The sequence below is a fragment of the Oryza brachyantha genome, chromosome 3, assembly GCF_000231095.2.
Source record: "Oryza brachyantha chromosome 3, ObraRS2, whole genome shotgun sequence".
Lineage (NCBI taxonomy): Eukaryota > Viridiplantae > Streptophyta > Magnoliopsida > Poales > Poaceae > Oryza > Oryza brachyantha.
The window spans coordinates 22,383,307-22,404,742 of NC_023165.2; the positions used below are offsets into that span (position 1 = coordinate 22,383,307).

The window sequence follows — 21,436 nt, forward strand, 5'->3', positions numbered from 1 at the left end:
CATAAGAAAATAAAGTGATTTCTTGAAAAATGGACCTTTTATTTTCTTTGCGGTCTATCGAATTATACGTGTATGTAACGGTAATATTTTGGGATGCAAAATAGGGTGGCCACAGCATAAAACCCACCACCACCGCCTCCAACTGTGCAACCGATAAGAGGAAGAAGAGCCGCAGCCTCGGCCCCGCAGCCGCGACCCTCTCTCCTTCCTTCCCCCCTCCTTCCTGCCACTGCGAGCCAGCCTGCGGCTACCAACCCGGCGGCGCCGCGCCGCGCCGGCGGCGAGGAGAAAGAAAGCCGTGCGCGGGACACGGAGAGAGAGAGAGAGAGAGAGCCGACGAGGAGGAGATCAAATCTTCGCCGAGAGGAGGCGCCCCGCACGGCCGCACCTCCTCCCGACCTCTCGTAGCCACCGCGTGGGAATCTTTCCAGATCAAATCTCGCACGGCAGCGGGTGGAGGGGAGGGGAGGGGGGCAATGGTGGTGGAGGGGAATGGCCGAGCCGACAGGGTCACCATTGGCGTCTGCGTCATGGAGAAGAAGGTCAGGATCTTGCCGCGTCATCCCCCCTTTGGTTCGAGGCTCTCGGTTTGGTTTTGGTGTTTTGCTGGTTCATGGGTGGCTGCTGCTCATGGGCATGGCTTGTTGATCCGTTTTCCTTTTCGATCTTGTGTCTTTTTCTTTGATCGACTCGTGCCGTTGCCGTGCGTTTCCGGTTCTTGATCGATTCGTGTCGCTTTTGACGTTACTGCATGGTTTGGTCTGATCCATTTCTTGATTTCTTTTTCTCTCTATAGGTGTTCTGCTCTCCAATGGAGCAGATTCTTGAGAGGCTCCGCGCATTTGGAGAATTCGAGGTACGCGAGATTTTTTTTCTCCCACGCTGTTTCTCTTTCGCCGTTTCGGCCAATTTGCAAAAGTGGAGACGGGTGTGCGATTGAAGCTTGACACGGGGATCAGTGGATGGATGGATGGCGTAGAACTGCAAATGATAAAAAAAAATATCTTTCTGGGAAAAAATAGACTTTCTTGAAATATTTTATGGCGAGACATCCGTGAATCTTTTGTGGATACCAATTTATTCTGCATCTTTTCTTTGTGGATACCAATACTCGAGGTCCCCATCATGTGGTTTCTTTTGCGGTTTGTCCCCAAATGTCTTGTCTTATAGCAACTAGGTCCCTTAATCTGCACTGGAGATAAGTGATTTCTCAGATTCTTTGCAATATTCTTTTTGGGTGGACTTAAGTTCGCCTACTTGCTTTACCTATAATTTAGCTGCTACTGTCAATTAAATATTTGAATGTTGGGACTTGAATACTCGAGATATTCCAATTTTTTATGCACCAATGTTGACTCCTTTAAGTATAAGCTATTAAGTGGTGCTATATGACCCGGGATTCCCTATCAATATATAATTTATGGAATGCAATGGAAATCTTAACTTTCTGCAGATGATAAGGCAGCGGATTTGGTCTACGGCATGCATATATTAATCCTTTTGCATGTTGCTATAGGTTTCTTTGTGTTCTTCTAGGGACCACTGAACAAAATTTGCCTAGTAGGAATACTCAGTCATTCTTTATGCATTACTATAGTTCGAGCTTGCAGCACATGTTCACTAATTATTTCTCGCTTCCATTAGTCTATCATGTAGTGACTCACCTTAGTGTACCAGTAGCGCCATTTTTGAACTCTTTGCTTTATATTTCTTCTCTTGTTTTATCTTCCGTACTCATATCATATGTTTTATACTTGTTGATAAACTCAGACTGCATTTAACCATTTGTGTTAATATTCAAATTTCTCTACTTTTATCTCAGGCATACTTAATCTAATTAGTAATTATTTGAATGCCATTTTATTAATTGATGTTTTTCATCTGCAAAAAGTTGAAATGTTTCCGATCAGTTCAGTTGTCATTCAGCATTATTTTAACTGTTTTGCAGATTGTAATATTCGGGGATAAAGTTATACTCGAGGATCCTATTGAGATGTATGTAATGACAACTCAGGTTATTGATAACTTAAATCATTATTCTTTTCAAGTATAGGTTTATCCATATTACTTCTGTAGTATTTTTTATGGCATAAATATATTGCATGCTTGGTTGTAAGTTTAGGAGTATTGTCTCACTTATCTGCATTTTATTTTCAGTTGGCCAAAATGCGATTGCTTGATTGCCTTTTATTCGTCTGGTTTCCCTCTTAAAAAAGCTGAGGCTTATGCTTGTTTACGAAGGTATGGTTAACATCCTTCTATAGTTGTTTATATTGGAATATTTTCTATTATGATTTAACAGGTAGACCTCTGTTCTCAAAATGGTTTGTAGAACACTTCTCAATTTTTTACTGCAGTTTTTCATATATTTTTTCTTCAAATCTAGTAGATAACTGTGCATACTTCACGGAAGTACTCTTATTTTCAAGTTCTGTTTATCTCTCTTCAGTATTATCTTCTTAAGTCTTACTTTAAGGAACAGTATGAAGTACCATGCGCTGCACTGCTTTTCATATAAATGCCATACACTCTGATTCAAAAAATGCCACTAATTATCTTGAAATCTAAAACTTGACTATATTCATAAGGAGCAGCCATCCATGTATACATGTGTACGTGATGCAATTATTTTCTGAAAACCCCTCTAGGCTCACACTTGCCTGCAAGGACCCATGCACAGAAAACCTCTTTCCAATAAGCTTTTAATATGCATCTAGATATTCTCAGTTAAAATCCACATGGAACATTGCTATTGATCTGTGTAGTACACCAGAGATCTCACTGGATATGAGTTGTTCAAGATAGCACGGAGAAAATGCACTTTCACGTTATCACAACCGCTAGAATTTCTTTGCCACTAATAATTTTAAATAGATTCTTAAAGTAAGCGCTGCCTCACCAGCTCACCTTATTGAGGATGAAAGTTTTTTTTTCCTGAAGTGAATATAGGTTACGTTTTCTGCTAATTGGTGATGTTACTTTGCCAGCATCTCCCAGTTATCTTGTATTTTGTAACAGAAGTCTTGTTCTTTATAAATGTCAGGCCTTTTTTAGTTAATGAATTGGAGCCACAGCACCTCCTTCATGACCGCAGAAAAGTGTATGAGGTATTTCCATGGCATTCATAGTGTCTTGGCTTGCACTAAGTAAAACACATGATCTTTTCTCTCTGATTAGATGTACTCTTAGATAAATATATATGTTTTCTCTCTAAACTCTGTGAGAAGTGGTATTGTTATCTATGTTGGAGTAGCATATTAGCATTGACTCTATTAATAATTCCAGTTCAACAATGTTGCTCCCCAAGTGCCTTTTTCTTATAAGTGGATTTCCCAGAGTTCCGGTAGGTACTCCTGTCATAATTTTAGTTTCAATAAGTTATGTTAGGGGATTTCCCTTGCTAGCTAAAAGAATGTAGAACACTATAATTTTCCTTAAAGAAACATTTCTGTGTTGTATGTGGGGTGTTTACTTGTAAAATGTCAGCGAGTTACTTGGCAATTTTTTACTCGCCAGTGAGATGTTACTGACCAAGTTGACATTCTTGGAAGATTCATCTACAGGTAGTATAGAAGATGTTCATTTATACAGTTACTATCCAAATACTTGTGTGTAATATACCATATATTTTATGATCGATAAGGTTTATATAATTCTAACATTTGCAACCATACTCAGGCCTTGATAGCACATTTTTACGAGTCATATGCCATCTTTTATATGTTAGTGAGCAGCACATACATTTTACATGAGTACTGAAGAGTGTAGTGTAACAGAGGTCTTTTTTTTTTTTAATGTAAGGTTATTTCAGCTTGTGTGTGCAGTAGCTTCTTTATTTATTTGATTGGAATTGATTGTATTGGCTATAATTGTAAATATTGTATCTGTATGTACCTTTTATGTCTTGTTTATCAGACACCAAGTTGCAATAGTTTTCTAGTAATTACAGGATGTGTTTTCATGATTTCTTATTTACTCTTCCAAGATTTTCTTTGTAATAATTATTAAACTTTCCTAACTGCAATCATCTTCATGATTCAGCATCTGGAGAAGTATGGAATTCCGGTACCCAATTATGCTCTTGTCAATAGAGAATATCCGTACCAAGAGCTAGACTACTTTATTGAGCAAGAAGATTTTGTTGAGGTTCATGGAAAGCGATTTCTGAAGCCTTTCGTGGAGAAACCTGTTAATGGTAATTTACCAATATCTATCAAATTAACTTCTTTCTACTGTACTGCAATTTGTCTCCTTACTCCGAAATGTTGTTTTCATTGCCTCATTGGTATTCCTGTGGTTAATTTTGCTGTATGCAAGAAAGCAAAAAGCCATTTTTTTTTTGTTGAAGGTATAACAGTGGATGGGAAACAATCTATTTAGCCTCTTTATAATAGTATGACTTTATTAGTTAATGATCAATTATATGCTAACTGATTCCCTACTTCTTTTTCAGGGGATGACCATAGAATAATGATATATTATCCTAATTCTGCTGGTGGTGGAATGAAGGAACTGTTTCGAAAGGTAAATTTGAATGTAGCATGCCACAACAGTTTTAAGTTAGCTCTTACATAATGATATATTATCCTAATTCTGCTGTTGGTGGATCACATTCAATTCAAACCTACCACTCTTTTACCAGGCAACTGCAGTTACCTTTCCCCTTGAGCTCTTAAACTTGCCAATTGCTTAGATTCTTTGGCTTTTGGAAAACAAAAATTATGAAAACATCTCTGGAGTTATTTTGGGTTGAGGATCCATGCTTTTATTTTATGTGGTTTAATTAAAACGGGCCCTTATTTACCTAATTATAACTGCTATACTATTACGAGGCTTGAATACCTGATCCCTTGCATTTTCCCTGTGTAGAATTGAACTGTTAGCTCTTTTATTTTTTGTTATGTCAACATGTTAGCTGGTTTATAAAAAGAGGGGAAAACATTTTCCATTCTTTATGCATTCTTGGTATTTTTCTTGTATATGGATACTAAAAGATAAACTTTTTCACATTTCTGATTAAATGTAGGTCGGTAACCGTTCTAGTGAATTTCATCCTGATGTCAGGAGAGTGAGGCGTGAAGGATCTTACATTTATGAGGAGTTCATGCCTACTGGTGGGACTGATGTTAAAGTAAGATAACTTTTGCATGTGTTCTGTTTTTTTAGTTGGACAAGTGCTCTGTTTCTACTGATGCACATTAACATATAACAGATTAATTCCATTTTAGTGGTTCTGGTTGTTCTCTAAAATGGTTCTATGAATCTACTGTATTTCTTTCCTATGTTCATGCTTTGTTTTGGAAAACCCTGAAGTTGAATGGACCTACATCCTTGCAGCCCTGCCATGTATTTATTTATGGATGGGAAGCTTCTCACCAGATGTGGAAACTTTCTCATGGTCACATTTCATTTAAAAAAATCATTTAGCCTCTTCAAAGTGTGCTCAGCTTCTTATATTGGATTCCTTGTCTATTTTGATCAAGTTCATTAAACAGTTTGCATGCATGGAACATCTGTTCTACAAAATTCACTATTCTGGATTCTGTCTAAATTATCACAAAACTATTTTCAGGTTTACACAGTTGGCCCAGGATATGCGCATGCTGAGGCACGCAAATCACCAGTCGTTGATGGTGTTGTTATGAGGAACCCAGATGGGAAAGAAGTAAGTGATCACACTCATGTTCTTTGTTAAATTCATTTTGAACATCCATTGCTTCATGTCTTCAAAGTTTCAATTATGCCATGGTATTTGTTTCATGCAAATACGAAAAGTAACCTGAAATTTGTGTTATCATCACATAACAATATGGTTTGCACATATTTCATGTGTTTCCAAGCAAAAGTCACAGCTAAGTAGGTCGGTTTGCTGAGATTTACATATCTATTAGGTCAAATTGATACTGTTTTCCACAGTAGACTTCAGATTGTTATCACCAGCTTTAAGGTTTTATCCAATAACAAACTTAAACTTAATGTTTGCATATTACTGTGGAAAAAAATGTTACATAATGTGGCCAAGAGCAAGACATTGGATTGATTTTTGGTTGTTTGGAAAATTTTTAATTGACTGTATCAATGTGAAATATGGTAAAAACAGTATCAAAATATCGTGAATTAGCTTTTTTTATTACATACTACAAAATACTTAGAAGAAATAATTGGATCTATATTGGGGCTGAAGTGAGAAAGATTTGATTGTACTAGTACATTGCACCATTAGTCAGCGGGCTGTGGGCTGCATAGTCCGACACTCTGACCAATTTGAGGATCAACCTATGACTGAGGATTAGTAAAACCTTATTATTTTTGAGATCATGGAGTTTGTTGATTGATATGCACAGTAGCTTATATTTATTGGATATTGTTTATTATCATTTTTGAATTATGCTTAAATCAAGTATCTAGACTTGGAGATTTTCATCTACTCCATGAACAATGTGCCATCCTCTTCAATAAATGTTTTCAAGTCATCCAACTAATCGCGGTTAGTCATGATTAGTCGTCCTAGTCGGTACTAAGGCGACTTGATTCTAACCACGATTAGTCGCCCGATTAGTTGCAATTAGTCATGATTAGTCATCCTAATCGGTACTGAGGTGACTAGACTCAACGTTTAGATCTGAGAACATTGTCTTCATTTCTTGACAATCTTGTTTCCAATTGATCTTTCCTACTTTTCTTTATTATTTGAAGGTACGGTATCCTGTGCTTTTGACCCCTACAGAGAAACAAATGTCAAGAGACGTCTGCAGTGCTTTTAGACAGATGGTATGATAGCTTCATTTGTTATCTCTTAAGTTTATTTGGAAATATCCTATGTAATGAATGCTTAGACTAATTATGTACCTTTTTTTTGTTTTGCCTGAGAATGAATACTTCAACTGGTACTGCAACAGATTTGCAATCTTGTTACTTTTCAATTTGTAACTCAGCTGAATAGATAAGGTTCTGCATGTTGTCCAGTTTAGGGGAGAAGCAACATTACAGAATGTCTATAGTTATGCTTTAGATATTTTACAGATATCATGTTTGCTTGCATCTGATCTATCTTTTACCCCGAGAACTGCATTGTATCATCATATCATCCTAATATTCCTATCGTGCTGGTCGTATTTTTCAATATCCCTATTATGTTCTGAGGTATGGTCTTGTTTCCATAGGTTTGTGGTTTTGATCTCTTAAGGTGTGATGGAAGATCATATGTTTGTGATGTTAATGGATGGAGCTTTGTGAAGAACTCATACAAGTAATTTCCTCAATGCTCATGTTTTTTTCTTAGAGAAGATGTCTATGAACTTTAGCAAGTGCTGAAAGATCTGCGCAAACTTTTCTATCATTCAGGTATTATGATGATGCTGCATGCATCTTACGAAAAATATTTCTAGATGCAAAGGCTCCTCATCTTTCTTCAACCATCCCTCCAAGCCTTCCTTGGAAATCCAATGAACCAGTTCAGTGCACTGAAGGTCTTACACGACAAGGAAGTGGAATAATCGGCACATTTGGGCAGTCAGAAGAACTACGTTGTGTCATTGTCGTTATACGCCAGTAAGGATATAACTGCTTCTATGCTTGTATTTGAATGATAAATGTTGATGCTGTGTCTTGACATCTAACATCTGTTTAGTGGCGACCGGACACCAAAGCAGAAAGTGAAATTGAAAGTTACTGAGGAAAAACTGTTGAATTTGATGTTAAAATACAATGGTGGAAAGCCAAGAGCTGAGGTATTCCCTTTGCTGAGCATTCAGTTTTAACCTGTTGGTTCTAAAACTAAATCACCCTCCTTTTTTGCTATCCTTGTAGACAAAACTGAAAAGTGCGGTACAATTACAAGACCTGCTAGATGCCACAAGGCAGCTTGTACCACCTACAAGGTAAGGCAAGCCAGCATTAGTAATTTAATATGATATTTACAGAATTGCAAGTTTACTCAAGTACATATACCTCTGACTTTGTTCTTGTTCTATGTGTGCTCTTTTATTGACTAGCCACAATGCTCAAACCTGTTAATTTAGTCAGTTTGGCCTTCTATTTGCTCAACTGCATTTATGTTATCTAGGTCTGGCCGGGAAAGTGACAGTGATGCTGATGATTTGGAGCATATTGAAAAGCTTCGTCAAGTCAAAGCAGTACTGGAGGAGGTAATTTTCAATTCAAATCTGCCTGTCCATCCATTTAATATGGATATTTCTGCACAAGGTTAAAAGGAACATATCTAGTGCAAAATAATAGCTAGCTTCATGCATGCAAAACCATTTTAGTTTGACATCAAACAGTCATGAAAAACTCAATTTTTGATTATGTGGGATAGACCCTTATTTGACTTTGTGCTGGAAACAAAGTGATACAATTATTCTAATTTGCTATGGAGAGAATAGGAACACGTGCTATTATTTCTGCTAGAAATCCATAGATTTCCTTGTTGATTTGTAATCATTCTTTTCATTTTAATTTGAGTCCTGACACAAATTAGCTTATTTTATTGTTCCTAATAGTTTTCAGGTTTACACTGTATATACCCCATAAATTCTCTTAACTACTACCTCCGTCCCAAAATTATAGCTACTATTGGAATGATTAGAATTGCTACTTCCAAACCCTTGGAGGGTGGGATAAAATACACATACAAGGGCCACTAGATGGGCCTCACATATGGGCTACTTCCCACAGTCTCTGAACTTACCGGCGCAGTAGAGTTCAAGACTGGTCAAGAAGGAAAATACACACGAGCACCCCCCCCCCCCGCACCCCCCGCGCAGTCACAACTAGCCACTGGCTACGTTGAGACTGAAGCGAAACTCCGAGAAGGTCGAGGGGGGACCCTTGGTGAAGATGCCAGCAAACTGGGAGGTGGTCGGGACATGGAGAACCCGAACGTGGCCAACATCAACTCTGTCTCGAACGAAGTGCAGGTCGATCTCCACATGCTTCGTCTGCTGATGCTGAATCGGGTTGGAGAGATATACGGCGCTGACGTTGTCGTAGTAGATGAGAGTACTCTTGGCGAGCGGGCTGTGGAGCTCCGCCAAGAGCTGTCGGAGCCAGGACGCCTCGCCGCAGCCACGCCGTTAGCAACAACTCGGTACTCCGCCTCAGCACTGGAGCGAGACACAACTGGCTGTCGCTTGGACGACCAGGAGACAAGGTTGCCGTCGAGGAAGACGACGTAGCCTGTGGTGGAGCGACGAGTGTTCGGGCAGCCAGCCCAGTCAGCGTCGGTGTAGACGACGAGCTTAGTGGAAGGAGACCGGTGAAGGGCCAGGTTGTAGTCTACTATGCCACGAACATAGCGTAGGAGACGCTTCAGGACAACAAGGTGTGATTCGTGAGGATCATGCATATGAAGTCAATCCTGCTAGATGTCATATGTGATGTCCGGCCTGGTGAAAGTGAGGTACTGCAAGGCACCAGCGAGGCTCTGGTAGGCAGTCGGGTCAGCAACCGGATCTCCCAAGTCTGCAGATAGCTTGGCCTGAGTATCGACAGGACTAGAACATGACTTGCAGTCTGTCATCCCTGCCCGCTCCAGAATATTAAGAGCATACTGTCGCTGGTGAGAAGAGGCCAGAAGGACGAGGCTCAACAGTGACACCCAAGAAGTAGTGGAGCATACCTAGATCCTTCATAGCAAACTCCTACGGTAGGGATTGGATTATGTGCTGAAGCAAAGTCTGAATGGACGCGGCAAGTATGATGTTGTCAACATATAGCAGCATATATGCAGTGTCAGTGCCACGACGGTAGACAAACAGGGAGGTATCAGACTTGCACTCTGTGAACCCCAAGGAGACCAAGAACGTGCCAAACCGAGAGTACCAAGCCTGAGGAGCCTGCTTCAGACCATAGAGGGACTTGTTGAGGTGGCAAACCATGTTAGGACGACTGGAATCCACTAACCCCGCTGGCTAGCTGCAGTAGACTGTCTCGGACAGGGTGCCATGTAGGAACGCGTTCTTCACATCCAGCTAATGCGCGGGCCATGAGCGAGAGAGCAAGCGATAGAACCGCGCGCACTATGGCAGGCTTCACCACCAGACTGAAAGTCTCATCATAGTCCACACCAGGCCGCTGAGTGAATCCCCGGAGAACCCAGCGAGCCTTGTAGCAATCCAATGGGACATCAGCACGACGCTTATGCGTCCAGATCCACTTTCCCGTGACTACATTGCAACCAGATGGACGTGGCACGAGGTCCCACGTCTGGTTGGCAAGTAAGGCCGCATACTCCATCGCCCGACGTCGGTGAGGATCAGCGAGGGCGTCATGGACAGAGGAGGGAAGTGGAGAGATCCCCGGCTCGCCCGTGGTGGCGGAGAGGACCGGAGGCCGGAGAACGCCCGCCGTGTCACCATGGGATGAATGTGCCCAGGATCCCGATGGATGACAGGCGGGTGGTACACCACTGGATCGAGATGAGAGTGAGCCTGAGTGTGGACCGGCGGCGCGGGTGAAGGTGGAGGAGACACCCGAGGGGCCGGCTTCGGGGCCGGCACCGACCTACGCCGGTAGACAAGTGTGGGCTGGGCGTAGCGCGCGGACGTTGGAGAGGGCTCTGGGGCCACGCGTGTCTCAGTTGAGACCACCCGAAGCGATGTCGGTGTACCGGGGAGACCTGCGGGTAAAGGATACATAGATACATGTGGCTGTACCATCGGGTCAGTCAAAAACACGGACCCCAGCGCAGGATCAAGAGATGGAGTAGTGGAGGTGGAGTAGGGGAAATCCGATTCGTCAAACACGACGTGCTGGGAGATGAGGACTCGGTGAGAGGTGAGATCGAAGCAGCGATACCCCTTGTGGTCAGGGGAGTAGCCAAGAAACACGCACCGAGTCGAACGAGGCGCCAACTTGTGAGTAGTGGCGGAGGTGTTAGGGTAGCAGGCGCACCCGAAGAAGGTGATCATACTGAGGGTGGTTCCAAAAAGAGCATGGTGTGGAGTGGGAGTAGGGGAGACAGTGGACAGGAGACGGTTGAGAAGGTAGATAGCAGTGTGGAGTCCCTCGGCCCAGAAGCGGGCAGGAAGGGAGGCCTGGAGGTGGTGTGGATCATCTGCTCAGCCTTGCCGTTCTGAGGAAAGGTATACGGACAAGACATGCGCATGTGAACACCACAGGAGAGGAAGAAGGCACGGGAGGCGCGATTATCGAACTCGCGACCGTTGTCACACTGGACGGCCTTGATTGTGAGGCCGAACTGAGTAGTGACCCAGGCAAAGAAGTGAAGGGTGGAGAATGTGTCAAACTTAGCACGCAACGGAAAAGTCCAAGAGTAATGAGAGAAATCATCAACAATCACCTGATAATATTTATAATGTCCACAGATCACAGTGAATGGGATCGACTCGCATGCGAAGAAGAAGAAAAAAGAAGTCTAACATGACGATCTAACTGGCACGCATGAAAAAAATGCTCATCAGGTGTTCTAGTACATGGAAGATCTGCACTACGACTGAGACGAGCCAAAATGTTGCGGCCGGGATGACCAAGCCGATGATGCTAAGTTGTGGAAGTAGTGGCAAAAGCAGACGAAGGTGAAGTCGATGATGGAGTAGTGGAAACAGGAAGACAGAGAGTGTAAAGGGGGCCTTGGCTGTCACATCAGAGGAGTGAACGTCGAGAAGCCGAATCCTTCACGGTAAGACCTGAAGAGTCAAATTCAACAAAACATGAATTGTCAGTAGTAAACTTGCGAATGAAAAGAAGGTTGTGAACCATCTGTGGAGCAACAAGAACATTAGGAAGATGAAAGGAACCAAGAACAGTGCCCACAGAGGTGACAGGAAGACAAGACACATCTCCAACCATGATGCTGGAGGGACAAGAAGGATGGGGAGGATGGACAGAAGAAAGAATACCAGCATCAGGCGTGGTGTGGTACGAGGCACCCGAGTCGGCGATCCACTTCGCGTTGATCGGCGACGTCAGCTACATGGTGCTAAAGGACTGGGCCAGTGCCACCTGGTTTGTTGACGCTGAAAATAATGTGTCATACACGTAGGCCTGGGAGTTGCTCTAAGACCACTCCAGTGCAAGACCTAATTCTTAGAATGGTGGGCGTGCCAGTCAATTTGATCCTGTAACTGACAAGATATAACATGGAAAACAGTTAAACCCAAAATCGATATCGGCCGGATAGCCAATACTGTCCTAGGACCCTAGCCGATCGACGGGTTTTGACGAGCATGAACTTACATTGCGAAGCTGACAAACCTCGCACCAAAAGCCCAAGCAAGTCGTGAAGTTTGACGATGCGCCGAAGATGTGTATTTGATCTGATTGATGATTTACAATGACCCCGGGCACACATATTTATACCCTCGGATCTAACTAACCTAACCGGATAAGGATCCGTATTAGTAACTAACTTATTACATCCGAACTTTAATTAACTCTAAAATCCTAAACAAACTCTAAGATAAAAGCTAACTAATTTACATGGACTCGCAACTAATACCGAACCTATCTCTAATCTCCGGGCCCAATCAGACTCCAATTCCTGTCCGATTCAGACTCTATCGGCTACACCCGTGTCGTTTTCAATCTCCTGTCTCCAGCCGATTCGCCCATTCTTGTCTGATTCGGTCTTTAATTGCGTTTCAATCCATAACGATGATTTTACAAAAATCCGGCTTAAACACATGCCCCCCAATTTTGGAATAATTTATTGTTTCGAAATTTCTTCTTTCGTAACCGATTTCCGCTATCAGCTCATTTCTGTTGCAACGGTACAGTCCTAACGGGCTCCCTGTTCCAACGCACTGTGCTAACGGTTGTCTTTCCTTGGCTTGCTTTATAAGTTTAAGCCCATTTCCAAACTTAGTCATTCTCGCCATTGTTCTCACCTTCTCTCCTTAACTCCTGCGATCCTCTCGCGCGTTCTGTACTCCCACCAAGTTCCTTACTCAAGATCGCATTCACCGCCAGATCATGCCCCCTTTTTTGAGGACTTCACTGTTCTAAGCTCCGCCGTTCTTTTTCCCGACTTATCGTCGCATCAAGCTCCACCGATGGCAATGGCTTCATCAACTTCACCCCTTGACATGCCTTACGAAATCCCAGAGGTAAACCTTCATCTCCACCCCATTTCTGATTTCTGCTACCGCGTGCTCTGTCTTTTCTACCTAGGGTTTCTTGTTAGATTTTTCCCGCTCGATTTTCGTTCTTCTCCACACTGATTCGATATGCTGTAGTATCCCATTAGTTTAACCACTAACTATTGCACCTTCTTCTTCTCCCAGCAATTCAGCAATTCAAAAACCAGATCATGATTCCAAGCCCGAACCCTAGATTTTATTTTCTCGGTCCCATGGGCAGTTCTGACCTGACAGACATAATTTGCTCTAAAGCCAGTAGGGTCCCTTTTAAGAATGCTAGGTTGAACACGTTTGATTGGACTCAATCCTTCCGGTCATTCCCAACTCCCCTGACTAGTTGGAGGGATTGGTACAACCGGTTGTATAAAACTTATGGCACCCAATGGAAAGAACTTGACATCGGCCATTGTATAGGGCTTAGTCTATTTGAGATAGAAAAAGACGAACCCCTGCTAGCTGCTACATCTTGTTTCTGGTCCGATGCCTTGAACACCTTCTTGTTCGGCCACGGAGTGCTCACCCCCACACTGATGGACATGGTGATGCTGACTGGGTTAAACATCATGGCCCCTATAAACCCTTTCAACTTCTAATCCAAATTCCAGCATCGACTGCATACCAAGAGCATCAGGGGCTGGTCAAAATACATCGAAGCCCACCACAAGGATCCAGGAACATAGCGCCTTTCTCAACCTCTGGCTAGAGAGATTCGTATTTTGCGGACAGACTCTTGGCCCAACTACAATATGGAAAATATAGCAGAACACCTAGCCGATGGAAATGCTGTACCCCTCGGACAATACCTACTAGGAGCAGTGTACCACATATTGCAGCAAGTTTCCTCCAGGCTATCCATCGGCCATCCAGTTGGACATATCGTTGGACCCTATCGGCAACACTAGATTTCATACCAATTCACCTTCTTATTGTAGTGTCTTGATACTCGAGCTTTGTTCTCTTTTATTTTCTCAACTGCTCTCAACCGAGATTGTGCAACGTCTTCCAACTCGTCTACCATGAGGTTGTAATATTCATCGGCTGTCAGCTGGTCTTGTAGAGCCTGTCTCATGGGGTCGATGTTGTTCTCCCACGGCAACACTGCTTCGTGCCCATACACCAGTTGGTAAGGTGGGATTTGTATAGATCTGTGACACCATCCGATATGCCTAAAGCGAATCGGCCAGCGAAGTATGCCATCTCCTTGGATGCTTGGCTATCTTCCTTTTTATCAGCTTGATCAAACTCTTGTTCGATGCCTCTGCCTGTCCATTAGACTGAGCATAGTAGGGAGACGAGTTGAGCAATTTGATCCCCATACCGGCGATGAACTGTTGGAACTCCTCCGAAACAAATATTGATCCTTGATCCGTGGTTATCGTTTGTGGAATTCCGAATCTGTAGATAATATGTTCCTTGACGAAGTTGATCACATCGGCTGAAGTCACCTTCTTTAATGGTATGGCCTCAACCCACTTTGTGAAATAATCTGTCGCCGCCAGTATGAATTTGTGCCCTTTATTTGACGGAGGATATATCTGTCCGATCATATCAATGCCTGTTGGATAGTATAGGAGGGAGAGAATACTGCGAATATTAGATCTGTTATATTAAGCCTTAGGGGGCCGGTATATATAGGTCTACATAGAGAAGAGATAAGGAAGGATTACAAATATAGAAGTCCACATAAATCAATCCTATCCAAATATGACTCTTAACTACCATATCTCTATCACCCCCTGCAGTCCAAGCGTGAGCAGCGTGGACACTTGGACTGGAGAAGAAACCAGCAAGAGTGCTCAATACAGATGATAGCCCTTTGTGCCATTGTTGACGTAGCCAAAGTGATGGGTGCGAGAGAGCCATGGTTGATGAAGCCGTGCGTAGAGTAGTCGTGGCCGATGTAGCCGAAGTTCAGAAGTTGATGTCGAGGTAGCCGAGCCGCATGGTGCGCATGGGGTGCCGTAGAGTGGTCGTGGACGCACGGGAGAGCGTCATGGACTGAGGTGCACGAGGATGCGCTGAAGACGATGACGGTGACACAATCGCGGTGGTCGTTGAGGAAGATGACGCTGAAGAGCAGATGTAGTCGAACCGTGAAGGTGGAGACGTCACGCTAGGTTTGCCAAACCTGGGGACAACTCAGGAAGAACGCGCGCAACGGTGTTGCCAATACCGCGCAGGCTAGGCAGATGACCACCATGAATCTTACGCCAATGTCGAAGGAGACTAGCAGAGAAGCCCTCTGGGACGGTCGCGGTGCGAGGACGACGTTGAGGGAGAATTGTCGTAGCAGCACGCAGTTGCCGGAGAAGAGCGAAGTGTAGTCGAGGAAAATACAACGACGTTGGCGATGAGGCATGGTGGATGAAGACGAACAAAAGGTAGTGGGACCAACGGCCTAGAGCGGCAACGTCGGTAGCCATGTAGGATGGGCTAACTATCAGCCTAGGACGGCGACAGTAGTAGCCTGGAGATGCGACGGCGATGCTCGAAGATCTTGAGTGGCTGACGATGACCAGTGCGGACGACGAGGACGTCGATGCCCGAACGGCGATGAAGACGACAAAAGCGGCGAAGCTGAGGTCCGAGAGGACAACACAGCTATAGCTCCATGTCGATGCACCGGCGAGAAGTCCATGGGTAATGTCACCATGCTGAGGAGGACGCATCTCAGCACTACAACAAACAGTGGATGTGTGGACCACAGGCAGCGGCGCTATGACCGAGTGGGGAGACGCAGCGTCAACCCGAAGCTTGATGGCGTAGACGCGTAGTCGAAGACGGTCGGTGCCAAGTTGTCGTCGTAGCTGGGCGCTTGAACGGGTGATCAATCTGTCGATGCGTGAGCAGGACGATGTAACTGAAGCCGATGTCAAAGACGCGCAGATGTCGACGAGGCAGTGGGCGACGCAAGAAAAAAAAACTAGCAGCAGAACAGTAACAGCAATGCAGCACCAATCCTCTATTGCATGCACGAGTCAACAAGTCAACATCAGCCTTTTGACATGTCCTTCCACAGCCTTCCCTAGTCATATCCATCTACATGCATGTAGACAGATTGAAGAAAGAGAGGAGCAACAGGAGATCGAAGCAGGTGATGGTGGCGTTGAACAGCGTGCGTGCTTCGGCAACGTGACCGCAGGTGCAAAACAGACGGAGTGGCGCGTTGAGCTCGGCACCGCTGTAGTCACGCCCGGCGGGCAGCGGCCTGGCTTGACGACAACTTGACGAGGTCCATGCCATCAACGTGATGCTGCTGCTTGATGCTAATGCAGAAAGCTAGGAGGCCGATCTCTCTAGGTCGATCGACGATGAAAACGACGAAGAGAAAAAAAGTGACCACCCCTGGGAGATTAGATCGCTACTCGGGGGTAGCGACAACGGAAGCGTGAGAGCGGCGGCTAGATCGCCCGCTCTGATACTATGTTGGATAGTATAGGAGGGAGAGAATACTGCGAATATTAGATCTGTTGTATTGAGCCTCAGCGGGCCGGTATATATAGGAGTATATGGAGAAGAGATAAGAAAGGATTACATATATAGAAGGACTCCACATGAATCAATCCTATCCAAATATGACTCTAACTACCATATCTCTAACAATGCCCCATCCTCTGAACGACCATGGCTTAATGATCGGATTAATAGCCGATGCTAGTGACCTCCATATGTTCCCAAATTTTTGACACTCTTGACAACTCTTATAGTATGTAAAACAGTCTCCCAGCATGGTCGGCCAATGATACCCCCACTCTCGGCAGCTGCCACTTCATCTTGTAGGCCGATTGATGAGTACCGCATATGCCATTGTGCGCCTCGCACATTACCACTTTGGCTTCCTCTTTATCCAGGCATCTTAGCAGTACACCATTAATCGTCCTGTAATACAGCAAATCTTCTAGCAATACGTATTTAAGGGCTTTGTATTTAACCTTTCTGTTAGCCGACGACGAGGGGTCTCTTAGGTAATCGATGATTTCCTGGCGCCAGTCATCGGCTCCTGTGCAGGCTATGCTGGCATCTGCTTCTTTGTTTGTTCCAGCTGTGCAATCTCCGCTTCGGTTCCTGGGGCCATCAGCCTGTATCCCGATGCTCCTTGGGCAGATTTGCCTCGATGTTCTGTTCCCTAGGGATGTGAGTCAGCGTGACTTGCTTGAAATTCTCCATTAATTCCTTAGCCGCTTCGTAGTAAGTCCTGAGGATATCATCTCTGCGTTCATATTCTCCAGAGAGTTGCTTGATTACCAATTGGGAGTCCCCCATGACTTCAACCACCTCAGCACCTATTTCTTTTAGCAGCTCCAATCCCTTGATCAATGCTTCGTACTTGGCCTGGTTGTTGGTTCGATACGGTTTTATCGTGTATGCGAACTCAAAACATGCCCCTCGAGGCGAGATTATCATTAGGACGATCCCGCACCCGTGTCTGTAGACATATCCATCAAAGAAGACGGTCCAGGGTACGACTTCCATGTAATCGACCTCTTGTGGTGTTGGACTATGAAATCGGCCATGACTTGCCCTTTTACCGCTTTGGTCGATTCATACTTCAGGTCATATTCTGTTAACGCTAGAATCCACTTATCCATCCTTCCTTTTAGGACTGGCGCCAATAGCATGTACTTAATTACGTCGGCTTTGCACAACACAGTGCATTTTGTCGCCAGTAGGTAGTGCCTCAATTTGGTGCATGAGAAGTATAGGCATAGGCATAGTCTTTCGACTTCTGGTACCCGTTTTTGGCGTCGAGTAGTTTCCTACTTAAGTAGAACACGACCCTCTCTTTCTCTTGTACTTCTTGTATTAATACGGAGTCGATTCTCTTCTATCGGGTGACAAAGCTTGAAGGGTACCCTTTTTTCGGTGGCATGATGACTAAGGGGTTCTTGAGGTACTCCTTGATCTTGTTAAAAGCCTTCTGGTGACCCCCCCCACGAGAATTCTTGATCCGCTTTTAATCTCCGGATGAAAATAATTTTGCCGATCAAGGATTGGCTTGATCGTAGTTCTGTCTTGTCCACCGAAGGTTCTGTCTCATTTATACCCTGCAAGCATCTCTAGGTCACCTCGACTTTGGCCGATACAGTGAATGCGCACTTGATTGGGTTCATCTTCAGCCCATATTGTCTTGTTCGTTCCAGCATGCGCTGAAGATTGCTGAGGTGATCTTCAACTATATCAGACTTGACCACCATGTCATCGATGTAGATCTCCACCAGAGAGCCGATCTGGTCATTAAATATGTAATTCATGGCCCTCTGGTAAGTGGCTCCAGCGCTCTTGAGTCCGAACGTCATGACGACCCATTAGAACAAGCCGATTGCCCCCGGACACCTGAATGCGGTCTTGTGTATGTCTTCTTCAGCCATGAATATCTGGTTGTACCCTGTGTTGCCATCCATGAAGCTGATCATCTTGTGTCCTGAGGCTGCATCAACTAGCAGATCGGCTACCGGATTGGGTATTTGTCCTTCGGTGTAGCTTTGTTTAAGTCCCCAAAGTCCACGCATACCCTGAGCTTGCCGTTTTTCTTGAGCACTGGTACGATGTTGGAGACCCATTTTGCATACCGATAAGGCCGGATGAACTTGCATCATACAGTCTGGTGATTTCTACCTTGATCGGTTCATACATGTCTGGTTTGAATTTGCGTGGTGGTTGCTTGAATGGCCGATAACCTGGTTTGATCGGTAGCCGATGTTCAACAATCCGATTGGCTTAGCCCTAGCATCTCATGGTACTCCCATGCAAAGCAATCGACATACTCTTTTAACAACTTTACTAATTTATCCCAAAATTTGGGAGGTAAATTTGCACTTATGTATGTCGGCCTTGGCCTATCCCCGGGCCCTATATCTATTTCTTTTAACTTATCGGCCGACATAAATCCTTGACCTAGCTTCCTGTCTAGGTCATCAACTGCCCCGGTCAAGGTGTTTACTAGGACTCCTGGTCGCGCATCGGCTGAATCCCAGTGGCCGATACGCGCAGGAATTCCCCTGACCAGGGTTTTCCTGAGATGCACTTGTAACCCTCGGACTCCCATGTTGGCAGGTCTGTTGTGGTCACGTTGACGGACCTGTCTGCTGCGACTACCTCTACCTGGTCCCCTTGCCATTGTATTAGGCTCTGGTGCATGGTAGACGGTATGCAGCAGTTGACATGGATCCAATCTCTTCCTAGGAGCAGGTTTAGGACCCTTTACCATCAATGACGAAGAACGTGGTCGGCAGCGTCTTGCTTCCGACTGTAAGTTCAACGTTGAGGCAACCTTTGGCCTTTGACGAGTTGCCCTCGAAATCTTTCAGCACCATGTTGGTCTTGATGATGTCTTCGGGAGTTTTGCCCAGGTTCCTGTACGTGGAGTACAACATTAGGTTGACCACAGCTCCTTCATCGACCAGTATTTGGGACATTGACTTGCCGTCGACGTGCCCCTGAATGTACATCTACAGATGTACAGAGGTTTCAAGTGTCGATGGTCTTTTTCTGCTGGCTTCTCGAAGATGGCTTGTTGCGCGGTGGTAACACCAGCAGGGTAGTAGCCTCTTGCGCTTCGTCGTCAGACCAATTGGCCCTGTACTCCGCCAGCAGCAGGATGACCATGTTGACGTCCGCCGAAGGTTTGTGCACTTCGGACTTGACTCGCCATTCCTTGGTGTCCTCTTAGGAGCTGATGGCTGCTGTTCCTCTGCCTGCTGCTGCTGTAGCTCCCGATGCCAAATTCTTGGGATTCGTCTCTTTTGGTTCTTGGTGAACAGGCCGCTAGGGCACCACTGTTTCGGCCTCATCGGCTGGTACTGTTCGTACTCCTCGTGGCATCGCCTGATCTCTTCGTTGTTTTCCTGCTCCCTAGGGCCTAGCCTATCATGCATCGACATGTGATGCCTTGACTCCCTTGGTGGCGTCCTTGGCCTCCTGAATCGCGATCGTCGGCTGGTTTCTTGCCATTCTTCGGGATTGCACTCGGGGCAATCTTCCCTGGATGGCAACCGGATCCTCTCCTCCCAGCAGTACTGGAAGAAGGGGCAATCCCAGTGGTCGTCGTAGCGTAGCTCGCTCTTCGCGCTCCTGGTTTCTCTCCCGTCGACGGTGGTACCCGTTCATCATCGACGTCGAGGTGATGCGCAGCGTACCTTCGTGCTTTCTGAAGGATCGGCTTGGCCCGCGGCCAATGTCAGCGTGCACCATGTTCATAGGGAAAGGGTGCCCATCTATCTTCATCGGCTTCTTTGTCTCCTCAAACTTGATTCGGCCTTGCTCCACGGCCGATTGGGTCTTGCTGCCAGAAGATGTGGCAGTCATTGGTGTGGTGGGAGATGGAGTTGTGCCACTTACAGTATCTTTTCTTCAACTCTTCGGCCGATGGGATGACGTGTCCTGCTGGCAATTGAATATGTTTTTCCTGCAGCAGGAGGTCAAACATCTTGTTGGCCTTATTGACGTCAAAGTCAAATTTCTCTTCCACCTTGGCCCCTTTCACCCACGGGCAGCTGATCGGTTTCTTGTTTTTGGTCCACTCTGCCAAGCCGACATCAGCCTCATCGAGATTGTAGTCCGATGAGTCCCCAGCAAGGTAGGCCACCCGGCGTTGGAATTTCTCTTTTCTGGCCTCTTGCGGATTTCATGGGCCGATACCTTTTGCACCAGGTGTGCTAAGATCTCAAACTCTTGGGTCGAGAACTTTTCCTTGATTTGGCCGAGTAAGCCTTGTAATGCTAACTCGGCCAGCTGCTGGTCGCTCAAGTTGAGGCTGTAACAACGGCTCCTGATATCTCTGAACCGCTGCACTGGGTCTGGCTACCGAGGCTGGATTTCGTAGATCGGCACGTGCCTGTAGGCTGGTGGTGGCCGGTATTGGTTGTTTACCCGGTGGTATGGCTCGCTTGCCGAATATACATAGGTGGTGCTCTCCTGGTAGGGCTGTCTGGGCCTATCTGGAGACCTCTCGGGCTCAAACCGGGGAGGCTGCAGTATCGGTTCCTCGTCCTTTTGGGGATCCCTCATATCCTTGTGGAGCTGATACCTGGGCCTCTCCCCACTAGGAAGTAAATCGGTCCCCGCTGCCGTGAATCCTGGTCCGGGGCACCATCGGCTACCTGCTTGATCAGCCCGGAAAGCGTGTTCACCAGCACCCTCGACTGGTTGATGAGTGCATAGTGGACCGCCGAATCGACCATGTCTTGTAGATTCGGCGGGTTCTCCGGGGGTAGGTTGCTGCTCTATCCCGGATGCAATGTTGGCGTTGGGAGTCGGGATTTCTGCACCGGACCGCCCCTAGTCATGCTGAATGACTCAAGGCACAACTTCTGATAATTGTCCATGTGCTGCTGTAT

General features: G+C 45.3%; 1 protein-coding gene across 2 annotated transcripts in view; it reads left to right on the plus strand.

Moving 5' to 3' along the window:
* The first annotated feature begins 137 nt into the window (after positions 1-137).
* LOC102716945 (inositol hexakisphosphate and diphosphoinositol-pentakisphosphate kinase VIP2-like) overlaps positions 138-21,436 on the plus strand; it is a 34,493-nt gene continuing 13,194 nt past the window's right edge. The window contains exons 1-15 of one of the 2 annotated variants that reach the window (XM_006650360.3): positions 138-542; positions 797-856; positions 1,949-1,995; positions 2,158-2,241; positions 3,044-3,107; positions 4,042-4,195; positions 4,454-4,524; positions 5,027-5,131; positions 5,573-5,665; positions 6,697-6,771; positions 7,164-7,249; positions 7,345-7,551; positions 7,631-7,730; positions 7,810-7,880; positions 8,066-8,147. In XM_006650360.3, coding sequence (XP_006650423.1) covers positions 477-542; positions 797-856; positions 1,949-1,995; positions 2,158-2,241; positions 3,044-3,107; positions 4,042-4,195; positions 4,454-4,524; positions 5,027-5,131; positions 5,573-5,665; positions 6,697-6,771; positions 7,164-7,249; positions 7,345-7,551; positions 7,631-7,730; positions 7,810-7,880; positions 8,066-8,147 — 1,365 coding nt within the window. In that variant the 5' untranslated portion in view covers positions 138-476. Of the gene's footprint in view, positions 543-796; positions 857-1,948; positions 1,996-2,157; positions 2,242-3,043; positions 3,108-4,041; positions 4,196-4,453; positions 4,525-5,026; positions 5,132-5,572; positions 5,666-6,696; positions 6,772-7,163; positions 7,250-7,344; positions 7,552-7,630; positions 7,731-7,809; positions 7,881-8,065; positions 8,148-21,436 lie in introns of those variants that run through there. The other variant, XM_006650361.3, reaches the window with a different exon arrangement.